General features: G+C 38.5%; 1 protein-coding gene across 2 annotated transcripts in view; it reads left to right on the top strand.

Moving 5' to 3' along the window:
* RAD23B (RAD23 homolog B, nucleotide excision repair protein) overlaps positions 1-12,945 on the top strand; it is a 47,110-nt gene that overhangs the window by 19,792 nt on the left and 14,373 nt on the right. The window contains exons 2-5 of one of the 2 annotated variants that reach the window (XM_082075052.1): positions 2,816-2,897; positions 6,966-7,045; positions 8,778-9,025; positions 12,457-12,512. In XM_082075052.1, the coding sequence (XP_081931178.1) occupies positions 2,816-2,897; positions 6,966-7,045; positions 8,778-9,025; positions 12,457-12,512 (466 nt within the window). The remainder of the gene's footprint in view (positions 1-2,815; positions 2,898-6,965; positions 7,046-8,777; positions 9,026-12,456; positions 12,513-12,945) is intronic. The other variant, XM_082075051.1, reaches the window with a different exon arrangement.

Raw genomic sequence — 12,945 nt, 5'->3', positions numbered from 1 at the left:
GGTCAGAAAGGCCTACCACCTGTATCACAACCACCTCCACAAGGAAGACAGGTTATAGTTGGAGGTAACTCCCTTCTGAGTGGAACAGGGGGTCCAATGTGCCAAACAGACTCTCCACTTGGGGAAGTCTGCAGCCTCTCTGGGGCCTGGGTTAAGGACATCACTAGGAAACTTCCTAGACTGGTACGACCTTCAGACTATTACACATTATTGCTCTTCCATGTGGGGGTGGCAGTGAAGCAGCAACACATAATCCAAAGGCAATCAAGAGAGACTTCAGGGCCTGGGGCTGGTTGGTAAAGGAATTTTTTTTCTCTCCTTCCAGTTGTGGGAAATGACATTGGAAAAAACAGGTGGACCCATTCATTCTGTTAACACATGGCTCCATGGCTGGTGTTGCTGTCGCAGTTTGGGGTGTTCTGATAATGGGATGGTCTGCACAGCACAAGACCTGCTGGCATCTGATGGGATTAATGTTTCTCAAAGTGGGAAGAGGGTCTTTGCTTACGAGCTACTGGACTCATTGACAGAGCTTAAAACTATTAGGTTGGGGCAAAAGTAATTGCAGGTTCGGACTGTGAATTTTAAATCTTTCTAACTAGGCTCAAACACATCTTTATTAAAATAGGAGCCATTATAGTCAACACATTTTTTATAATGAGAAATAAGTTTGTTTATTCCTGTAGTGTAAAAATCCGTGCTTTGGGATTTGACAAAGCCTTGGAAAGCATTTTCTGCATCCTGCTGGTCGTGGAAGCATTTTTCCTGCAAAAAGTTGTCAAGGTGCTTGAAGAATTGGTAGTCAGTTGGTGAGAGGTCAGGTGAATACGGCAGATGAGGCAAAGCTTTGTAGCCCAATTTGTTCAACTTTTGAAGTGTTGGTTGTGCAACATGTGGTTGGGCATTGTCGTGGAGAAGAATTGTGCCCTTTCTGCTGACCAATGCCGGTTGCGGGTGTTTTTAGTGCATCTCATTGATTTGCTGAGTGTACTTCTCAGGGATAAGGGTTTCACAGGTATTCAGAAAGCTGTAGTGCAGGGGTGTCAAACTCGTTTTCACCAGGGGCCACATCAGAGTTTTAGATTTCAAGGACATACTCCTTAAAAATAAATGTAAATCCAGGGATAGAACAGTGTGCATGATAATGATGACACTATCAGCAAATTATTATCGAAATAAGTAAAGGTTTTGCTCTGTCTGAAGACTTGCGGATGGCAGTGAGCTGCTGTTAGTTTTGCTGTAGAATAGCAACTGGCTGTATAGAGACTGATTCTGAAGCTTTTGTCAGGTGCTGGGATGCCACACATAATAAGAATACCAAGACCATCTTTCCTCTATCTGCCAAGTTAAAAAAGATTTAGCATCCTATTTTGGTGTAGTCCCATAGAGTGAAGTCATATCTTGTGTTCTGTTTCCTTCTGTGCCTAGTGATCTAATTGCCTTCCTCTAAAATGAGGTTTGATTCTGCAGACCTTCTCTGCTTGCTCATGAAGCTTGGTAAAACAAACACTCATTTTCATGTATCTGGCTGAAAAGATGCAGCTTCATTGTGATTGTAAAGTTTGGTTTGTCTCTTTTGGACCAAACTGAGAGGATTAGCCTGGTAAGGAAATAAATAAAGAAACACAGAAATAACATGTGAGGGGAAGAGCAAGAAGAAGCAAGGGGACCAATGAAGGAAAAGGGTAACAAAAAGGTCTAAGACATAATTAACAGAAGAATGAAGTGAATCCAGGAAGTATGACCAGAATGTGAAGTGGCAGACATTTCAATTATCCTGAGAATCACAAAGCTCAACTTCTCAGTAAATATTTGGCACCTAAAAAATACTGTTTCAGTGTATTTACCACTTAAGCGACCTTAACAGTGAGCTACAGCTTAAAAAATTAACAGAAAATGGTAATACTAAAGCTACTTGTGGCACACGTAGTTGCTGGCCCGATGTAAGCTATCAAGATAAACACATTTTTACATGCTTAGCTGGTTAAATAGCTAGATATACGCATCTCAATTGCAGCATTTCATGAAAAATGTTTATGAATATTAGGAACAAAAACTGTGAAAAGATGGAGTAAGTCTTAAATCATGGTTTCAAATGGATCAGTGCAGAAATGCTTCTACAGGAACATCTTTTATCTCCTCAGCTTAGTGTTATGAAGTCTTTCTGAAGAATATGGGCATTCTGATATATGACAACTAACATAGTGTCATTTGATCTATTGTATCTGGTGCTCTGAAAGCATGGTCTGCGTAAGCCAGCAAAAAAGGCAAAACGCTTTCATGTGTAGGCTTGAAGTTGCTATGCAAAGCTCCAAAAAGTATGGGGGAGGGAAGAGTTTAAAACTACTCCTGTAGAATGAACAATAGGACAGTTTGCACAAGTTTCTGTATATTAAGGCTTCATATCATACAAGTGAGTTAAATTGAATGTCATGGTGACCTTACCAAAAAAACAGGCATTCCTTTCTGAAAAAAGCTGTCAGCTGTGTATAGCACATGTACCCCCTGCATTCAGAGAAGGAATAGGGAGGGGAAATGTGTCAGTAGGTAACAGCATTTTTTTGCCCAAATTTCTCATTTTTTCACTGTGTTGTAAACTCAGACAGTCCTCATGGGGAAAATTGATTTTTTGAGAGAATATTTGGGACAGGAATGTGTTGCTCTGTAAGCAGTTACAATGAAGTCATTGGAAGACTGATGTACTTGACACAACATATGGCTGAAGACTAATTTTTAGTATTAAAACTTAGAACTAAGTGTACTTAATTAAGTTTGTATTGTTCAGCTTTTTCATAAGACTGTTTCTGTGCTTTAGGTGAAGGCACTGAAGGAGAAGATTGAATCAGAAAGGGGGAAAGATGCTTTTCCAGTAGCTGGCCAAAAACTAATTTATGCAGGTAATGGATATTCAGAAGATACTGTGTCTGAATCTACCTTATTTTTAATGTTCTTTGACGTGAATGTCTTCTAAAGATTTTAAGTATAGAAACACAAATGGGTTTAAAAAGCAAACAAACCAACCAACCCAAACCAACCGAAACCCAACCAAACAAAAAATAACAACAAAACAACAAACACAAAACCAAATAAACAACAAACCTTGTTGTCAAAGGGAACTCTTAATTTTGAATCAGAATTTTTCAGGTTTTAATACGTCTCTGTTGTTATCTTTGCTTGTATAGCACAATATGCTGTCAGCTTTAGTCCTGGGTGGAATGTAGAAAGAGCTTTTGTTACAAGAAATCAAGATTTATGTAGGTTATGTATCTTGTTCTGGATTAACTTTTGTCTTTTGTTCAGTTTATGCTGTGTAACTGTGTGTACCACAGAGAATTAAAAAATCAGATTATTTCTTTTGTATTGACAAAAGAAACCCACCACCAAATCCTTGCTAAACAAAGGTACTTTCAATACTTCCATAAGCTCTGTCATCAGAAACATGTATTATGTACTAGACATTAAGTTATTTTAATTGAGCTAATGTTTGATTATTTCTTTCTTCTTTTCTTTTCTTTTCTTTTCTTTTCTTTTCTTTTCTTTTCTTTTCTTTTCTTTTCTTTTCTTTTCTTTTCTTTTCTTTTCTTTTCTTTTCTTTTCTTTTCTTTTCTTTTCTTTTCTTTTCTTTTCTTTTCTTTTCTTTTCTTTTCTTTTCCTCTCTTTTCCTCTCTTTTCCTCTCTTTTCCTCTCTTTTCCTCTCTTTTCCTCTCTTTTCCTCTCTTTTCCTCTCTTTTCCTCTCTTTTCCTCTCTTTTCCTCTCTTTTCCTCTCTTTTCCTCTCTTTTCCTCTCTTTTCCTCTCTTTTCCTCTCTTTTCCTCTCTTTTCCTCTCTTTTCCTCTCTTTTCCTCTCTTTTCCTCTCTTTTCCTCTCTTTTCCTCTCTTTTCCTCTCTTTTCCTCTCTTTTCCTCTCTTTTCCTCTCTTTTCCTCTCTTTTCCTCTCTTTTCCTCTCTTTTCCTCTCTTTTCCTCTCTTTTCCTCTCTTTTCCTCTCTTTTCCTCTCTTTTCCTCTCTTTTCCTCTCTTTTCCTCTCTTTTCCTCTCTTTTCCTCTCTTTTCCTCTCTTTTCCTCTCTTTTCCTCTCTTTTCCTCTCTTTTCCTCTCTTTTCCTCTCTTTTCCTCTCTTTTCCTCTCTTTTCCTCTCTTTTCCTCTCTTTTCCTCTCTTTTCCTCTCTTTTCCTCTCTTTTCCTCTCTTTTCCTCTCTTTTCCTCTCTTTTCCTCTCTTTTCCTCTCTTTTCCTCTCTTTTCCTCTCTTTTCCTCTCTTTTCCTCTCTTTTCCTCTCTTTTCCTCTCTTTTCCTCTCTTTTCCTCTCTTTTCCTCTCTTTTCCTCTCTTTTCCTCTCTTTTCCTCTCTTTTCCTCTCTTTTCCTCTCTTTTCCTCTCTTTTCCTCTCTTTTCCTCTCTTTTCCTCTCTTTTCCTCTCTTTTCCTCTCTTTTCCTCTCTTTTCCTCTCTTTTCCTCTCTTTTCCTCTCTTTTCCTCTCTTTTCCTCTCTTTTCCTCTCTTTTCCTCTCTTTTCCTCTCTTTTCCTCTCTTTTCCTCTCTTTTCCTCTCTTTTCCTCTCTTTTCCTCTCTTTTCCTCTCTTTTCCTCTCTTTTCCTCTCTTTTCCTCTCTTTTCCTCTCTTTTCCTCTCTTTTCCTCTCTTTTCCTCTCTTTTCCTCTCTTTTCCTCTCTTTTCCTCTCTTTTCCTCTCTTTTCCTCTCTTTTCCTCTCTTTTCCTCTCTTTTCCTCTCTTTTCCTCTCTTTTCCTCTCTTTTCCTCTCTTTTCCTCTCTTTTCCTCTCTTTTCCTCTCTTTTCCTCTCTTTTCCTCTCTTTTCCTCTCTTTTCCTCTCTTTTCCTCTCTTTTCCTCTCTTTTCCTCTCTTTTCCTCTCTTTTCCTCTCTTCTCTTCTCTTCTCTTCTCTTTTTTTCTTTTCTCAGTGTTTTTCTCTTGTTTTCTTCCTGGCTGATCCATTCTGGCAGTAGTACACAGATCCAGTTTTTTGTTCTCATTTCATGTCAGAACTTAAAACATTCTATTCCAATACCCCCTGTAGTGCTTTTCTTCTCACAAACAGCGCTTGAAGGAAACTTAGGTGGTCTTTTTACTTCTTCAGTATTCTGCTTTGTAAACAGTATTGATTTTCCACTTCTAATAAGCTAAAGCCACTAGTCACAGTAGAAAGATACTAATGGAAGAGAAGTGCGGAGTCAGTTCCATGTTTGTACAGACTCCTCGGGACCATGTTTCGTAGCAAGTTTTATGGCCCTTGTACTTCTAGTGGATTCAATGCACATCAAGAACATGAAGGTTTGCATGTATAATAAAGAAACAATTAATAAGGCAGAAGGCCTTGTGCAATATGTGTAATTGCGTAGCCCTCTTAATACTATGTTTCTGTGATTAAAAAAAGAGTTGCATAAGATCATATGATGTTACTTGAGTATTTTCAGAAGCCAGAATTTATCTGCAGCTTTGTAAGGTAAGATTTAGAATAGAAGAACATCCAAACATTGGTTGTATTTTTTCTTGGACAAGAGATATAACAAGAGTATATTGATGACATTTTTACTTTGATTAAAATGGGCTTTAGAATTTTCATAGTCTGGTAAAGCAGAGTGATATCCCAACTGAGCCTGATAAAAGTACATAATTTGCTATCAAAAATACTTTATTTTTAAAAGGTTATGCTAATCAGCAGTGAGGTGTATCTGTTGTGTTGTCATCTGTAGTAGGGTAAAGTCTAGAAACCCTGAGTGGTGTTTCCTGAGAAGATAGGATTTGCAAGCTTCTTCCCCAAAATGCCTATAAATCAGAAAACTGTAAGTAAACCTGTGTAGGTTCTGAGTCAGGTGCTGCACCATCTGCTACAGGTATTGCTACTACAGTACATATAATAAGTATCTGAGTATTTGACCTGCAAGACTGGTGGAACCAGTGTAGAGTAGGACAGTGCCACCTCATTTGTGTTCCACGTGCCATAAGGTAAATGCATTGCTTGATTTCCTTGCAATCATCAGGATAAGGATGTGTCCTGCTAGTTACAGTTCAGTGCTGTATTCCACTAGCACTGAGAATGGTTGTGAAAATGTGTAGCTTCCTTTTGAAATAGGGGAGCAGTTCGTGGCAGGTCTTCTGAAAACAAATCAATTAAAATCATAAAATACTTCCTCAAAATTCTGTAATAGAGGTGGGTGCTATAAAACTTCTGATTTGTGGTACTGCCTCTAAGTCAGCTTATCCTAAAAGAAACAGAAATCTATGTGGCTTAATGTGTTTCTGAGTTCTTATGAGGCAAATCTACCTTGCCACAGTACCATCACTGATTATGAAACATAAGAAGTGAAAGTATAATAAACGTTTCTGGTTTTCTCTCTTTTTTTTTTTTTTTTTTTGTGTGTTTAATCTGTATGTCAAGGTAGAAGGATATATAATGATTCTAGCTTTTTCTAATGCTTTACTCTTATTTTTCAGAACAGATTACAGTTGCAAAGTCACAAACTTATATAATGCAGATAAACTGAGTTTGTGGCAGGGAGCTGTAGATAGTTTACTACATATGAAAGGCAAACAGAAGATCAGTGGGAAGGAATTTTCTTACTGTGTCTAGAGGCAGGCATAATTTTTTCAGTTAAGGTTATTGTATGTTAAAGCCTTTCCTCTAAATTACTTGTATCTGTGTTAAAGGTCCAATAAATCTTTCTCTAGATTTAATGCTTCTGTTTTAAATGTTTTGAAGTGTCTCAACACTTAAGGCAACAGTGTTCAAGCTAACTGGTACTGTGGACATCATAGGAAGAAAATGACTTGTAGCTCTACTGCCAACACTTAATAGCCAAAACACTTTTTGTAGGATTATTAATGTTTATAAATCTGTATAAAATGTGTTTTTATGTAATTTTTCTAACTGTGTTTATGTGAGGGAGTTCTAAGACCATCTAATGATCTGGTAAATAACAACTTATAATTTTGTATCTGTTCAATTTGCCAGGTAAAATCCTTAATGATGATACTGCTCTTAAAGAATACAAAATAGATGAGAAGAACTTTGTGGTGGTTATGGTGACAAAAGTGAGTAGTCCTTATTTTTGAAAAGGAAATTGCACTGATTTCAGTCTTTTTTTCATTATGATGAATGACTGTATATGCTTATTCTTAAAACCAGTGGAATTTAATCATGTGAAGGTTTGGGTCAATGATAAAAATGCTGGTTGCTGTTGCTGTTCTGTGGTGTTTACGACAAAGAAAAGAATTTGCAATGGCCGATTTTACAGTTTCTTCTTTCTTGTTTTTCTGCATTATTTTTCCCAGTGATATGATTAAAAGGAAGAAGGGAACCTAGATAGTTTGTCACTGAACCCCCTGTGTGGAACTCTTCCAGTTTTGCCAGGTTGCTTTTCAAAACTCATGGCTGTTTCTTTCGTCAAGCTCAACAGCTTAAACCAATAGAGAGGGGATACATAATGCCAGTCAACAAACTTGTGAGTTTTGAATGACTGTAATGTCAAATTAAAGAGAATGACTGTGACATGTATTTGAAGTATATTTCCTCTTAACTGGTCACCAGATTGCTTCTGGGGATCAAGCCACTGATTTTTCTAGGCATTCCAGACCCTTGGGTTATGAATAAACTGGCTTTTCATCTGTCTTGAGATATGAAGTAAATTTTGGAGTTACAGGTTCTCCTTCTGAGAAAAAAAAAAATCCTGTGTTCAGTTGCCCTTCACTTCTTTCTGCTATTGGCTTCTTAGATTCTCTGTTTGGACATAACTGTTCCTGCTCTCATCCTGCACAAACAGCGTTCTAGTCTGTGGTTCACATGGAGAAAAGGCATTTATCAGTACAAGAAAACAAATGCAGTTGGGATTTCAGAGTACAACTTTCATTTTGTTTGTAGCAGAAGAAATGCAGACCTCCATTAAGAACTGCTAAATGCACTGCCTTCTTAGATTAAAGGACCTGTGTCTTGCATTTGGGTATCTCTGCAGTGTTATGGTCTCTCTGATAAAGTCTTTAAGCTCAGTTTCCTTTTCCTTGACTCTTTTGTGGATAAGACATGCCTTGTCATGTAAGCACATATAATTGGATTAATACTTCATCCAAGCAAAATTCATGTTTCCAGTAGAGATGTGAAGATTAAATGACAATTATATGGAAGTATTACCCACTCTAAATCTGCTGCTGTAGATTTGGTAGTCCTTGATTCTGCTGGATTTTTGGTGCTCACTACAGAACTCAAAGTCTGTGAATGCTATTTATGTAGTGCTTTTAATGTAAAGAGTAAGTAAGTAAAACTTGAGGCAGGTTAAGTTTAAATTTTTTAGCATCTGATTTTCCAGAAAATAGCATTCATAATGAAATGTGATGTCTGTCTTTATCACTTTTTTCCAAATGCAGTTGGTGAGAAAACCTTATGCTTGTTATGCCTGTCAGATGTCTTTTGAAAACTGTTTTAATTTCTTCTGAAAAATCCACTTTTGTAAAACACATTATTGTTTTCATGTTTAGAGTACTGCAGTCTATAAATATTTAGATCTTAACTTTGCATTTGACTTCATGTTCAAATCGTGTGACTACTTAGGTGTCTAAGTAAGTACTTTGGTGACAGTATCAGTTGCCTGTTTAAACACAATACAAGGCATTTTAGATTTAATATCTTGCAATGTTTTGATGTTATGCTTGATGTTGAAGGGGCGATGTCAAACACAAATGGTCTTGACAGGACGTAAATCAATGTGTTGACCATAGAAATCATGGGTTTAGGAGCTTTGTGCTGTGTGTGAATTCTGTTGTCCTCCTATAGCCCAAAGCAGCAGCTGGAGCGACTCAGCAGTCAAATGCTACTAGTGCTGTTAGCTCGACAACTGCAGCTGCTGTGCCAGTCACTGCACCAGTCCCTACTGCTGCTCCTGTGCCAGATCCTGTTCCTCCACCACCAGCACCAGATGAAGTTGCTTGTGAATCTGCACCTGTGAGTGCTCCTCAAGAAGAGAAGCCAGCAGAAAAAACACCTGAGGCACCAGCTGCTATCAGCCCATCTTCAACTGAGAGGTATGAATGAGCCTCCAAAAATTACTTCCCTGTCCATTTCTGTTGCTTCTGGTTTTGATTTGAATTTTCCATTACAGTGTTAGTCCAATCATTGTCTCAATTCTACATAATTTTTCTTCATTCTTAACTGTAACTGCAATCTCTGGCTCAAGTATAACATTACTGATGGTAAGAAGTGCCCCTCCCCACTTAGACTTTCTCCTGTGGGAAGTGTGGTCTTGGAACTAAACATCTGGAGTGGAAATTTAAATGACACAGGACTTGTACTCCCATTAGGCATTTCAGAATCCCTGTGCTACAAGTTGTCTTTTCAGACTGAGGATATTCACCTCTGTGGGGACCTACTGTTCCCAGAGCTCTTTAAGACTTCAGAGGGATGTGTCCTGTCCTGTTCATAGACCTCTGATTATGTTTTGATTCATATTGGTTAGATTGGAACCATAAGTTTTTTGTTGCTGTAAGAGTCTCTTAATTTCTGGAAAGAGATTTTTCTTCCAAAATGTAGGCTATAGCATTGCTCTTAACCATGTAATGTCTTAAAGCAACAAGCTTATTTGTTCTGAATGCTCCTTGGCCCATCTGCAGATAGTTGTAGGAATTGGAATGTCTTTTAACCTCAGTTTTCTACATTTAAGAAAATAAAATGGAAGCTAGAGATTTCAACTGTGTTGTATACTGTGGCCTTTTTGCTCACTTTAAATTGCTTATGGGATAAAAAGGCTAACTGTAATTTAACGGCCCTTGAAGTTCTGCAAAGCATCAAATCTTCATTTTTCATACACTAGTTTTCAGTTATTTGTGTGTTATTTATATGAATACTGGTGCACGAGACATTGATTTTTGAGGTGGTTGTATTTAAACACCATCAAATATTGATTTGATTATAAACTTAACTTCCAGTTGCGTAGTATCTTCAAGATGTCATCACAAATCTCTTGCACTAAGTACCCTAATTGATTTAATTTTGCAGTTCTCAGAAATGGACATATTTTTAAAATGGAATACAAATAAAGCTTCATTTATCAGTCAAATAACTTAGACTTTTTTTATATATTCATGGGTTGTTTTTTTTGCTGCCCACTTTGCCTAGTAGGTTCAAATATTAGATTAAATCTTTGATACTGAAACAGTGCTTTCCAGGTTTTCCATGTACAGATTGCAGTGTTATAAAACTGCAGTAAGGGAACCTCAGTGTACATAAAATAAACCAAGAGAACTATTTAACAAATACATTGTTGTTTCCACCTGCCTTGATTTCAGTGAGTAGTGCTTGTTTCTGATTTGCTTTTGAAGTTAAATTACTAAGGCTGGTGAAGATTTATTGAGAGTTGACCAGACAATCCGGTGTCCCATTTTGCCTTTGATCTTTTTTTAGTTGTAACTTTTAATAGTGATAGATACTAGTGAAGCATTCTTGTTGGAACAAATTTTTTCTTTCATAAAAAGATACATCTTTGTAAATGCCTTGTTAGATTCTTTTTTCCTAGTGACATCTTCTGAAAACTGATTCAGATTAAGCTGATGATCTTTCATTTACTGATAGAAGCTGCCAACTCTGGCAGCCTGATAGATGCAAGCCTGCTGCAGCCCCAAGTCCCCAGGTCTATCAAGTATTAAGATTGAACATGTATTCCGAGTACATACACGCAATATGCGTATACCTGTTGATAATCAGCTGCATGGGTCAACAGAGGCAGGAAGAAAACATCACTCGAGCAACCATACAGCACCAACACGCACATCCTGTTCACCTCAGGCTACTCAAGGCAGAGCCTACTAGTGCAAAATGCCTGTGTACAAACATGCAAATGAACAATATTAGTTTCTCCACCAGCTAGCCTTACACAGTCTTTTCAGATAAACTGGCCCCCAGATCTCAGGTCTCCCAGGTTTTTGGTACCTGGGCATGTGACTGCCTGAGTCCTGCCCCCCTTGTTTGCTGATAACTCAGATTCCCTTTGCACGCATATACACATGCACACACACAGAGGATCCATCCAGGAACTGGCTGTAAACACGCACTAAACCAGGTACCTAGTTTGTAAATTCCCCAGTCTCCCACTTGCTTCATTCATGGACACATGGACAGGTTTCTACACCAGCTGGTTGAGGCCCATGACCTTATCAGTAGCTGACCCCCAGACCCTCATTCTCTTCAGCAGCAGACCCTGATTTACAATTCAATAACTGGCTCTCAAGAGTCTTACCCTGCTTGCTGGTGATTACATGTAGGCCAGTGTATACATCCACACACAGTGTGTCCACGCTCGAGTCTATTCAATTGCCAAAACCCCAGGCATGTGGACTCCTGTGGCCCCTTCTCCAGTTGCTGGCACTGAGACTTCCACAGCATCTGGTCTCTGCAGTTGCTGGCTCCACAGACACGTGGATCCCTGTGACTCACATGGTTCCCTGTCCGGTTGTGGGCACTTCCATACACAACACGTGCATGTAGAACAGAGAGATTCCCCACCATGAAAAATAGTTAGAAACGGAATTTAGTTAAAGTCAGGATGCATTTGTGCTCAGGTGCATGTCATGGTCAGGCAAGTGTTGTTTACATGTGACTGGCCTTTTTTCTCCTCTTTTCACTCTCCTTACCCATGCCTTTCATCTACAGGGTGCCTTGATGCTTCCTTTTCCCTGCTTTTGATTCTTCCCTTAGATATCCCATGATAAGTCTTGCACGATCTCCAGACATTTTTTCCTGGCACCCCGTGGTGAGTTGCACCACTCTGTAGGCAGTAATACCCTTGATCTTATAAGGCGACATGGAGACCCTCTCCCGTTGACCCATCAGGGTGTCACCCTGAGACCTAGGGGCTGATAGCTTAAGCTGCAGCCCTGGGACGAGCCAGGAAAGGGGCACCCTTGGCTCTGACTGAGTTAACTGGGGTTCTTCTGCCTGGAGTTGTGCCTCTGTGTTCCTTGGTGTTCACGGAGGTGAGCCTTTAATTCTGTAATTTAACACTTTGATAACTTGAGATGGAGTAGTGCAAATGTTAGCAGTTTATATTCCTGGGAAAGCAGGATACTGAGATTTTAATGAATCCTTGAGTCCTCATTGAGGTCAAACTGGTGACTATGGGGAAGCAGTTAGTGAGACTGCTGTGTGCTTTCGAAAATCCACCTTATGCTTCCACCTTCTAAAGCATTCAAGCAAGCAGATGGCTAATCCGTGAGCAGATGGGCAAGAGCCAAACTGTTGGGGGGCAAGGGGGGAAGGTTGGCCTTGTGTTAAAAATGGTAGCATTTTAAGTTTGTAAAATCTGGTCTCTCTATTAGACCAAAGAGATCTCTTTGGAAAGCTTTGTTGGTTTTTTAGAAACAAAAAGGGCTATTAGAGTTACAGCTGCTGCTGCTTTTTTTGAAAAAAACAGGAAGTTTTCCAAAGTTTTGTAATTACCATTGCACTTGTCTTCATCTTACAGTACAACAGGTGATACATCTCGATCAAATCTTTTTGAGGATGCTATAAGTGCACTTGGTAAGTGGAGTGTTTTTTTAATGTAGACATTATTTTGGTGCAGCAGAAACAAATGGCGGATTAGCAGATGTTGACATTCTCTTCTGTATCTGTCATTGTTACAGTTATAATTGAAGTACTCTAAGACCTGAAGTTGCTATCTTAGAACCAGCATCAAGAACTTCTTTACTGAAGAATATTTCGGTTCATGTATTTTTATTGTGTGAAAGGAAGATTGCTGTCATTCCTAGGTTTTTTTCCCTTTTGCCCTAATTTCTCTTCTAACTATACAATTTAAAGTGTCTTGAATAGAAGACTGGACCTAAATATGTATATACTTTTCACATTTGCTTCCCAGTGTGCAGGTCTGATAAATGGCTGCCTTTCTAATGCGCTCATTCCAGCTTTGACAGTACTGTCTTTTGACACATTCAGATTAGATAAATTCACCGAA

The sequence above is a fragment of the Streptopelia decaocto genome (assembly GCF_964273445.1).
Source record: "Streptopelia decaocto genome assembly, chromosome: Z".
NCBI lineage: Eukaryota > Metazoa > Chordata > Aves > Columbiformes > Columbidae > Streptopelia > Streptopelia decaocto.
The sequence above is the reverse complement of the archived record's forward strand: the minus strand, read 5'-3'. Positions and strand labels throughout refer to the sequence as shown.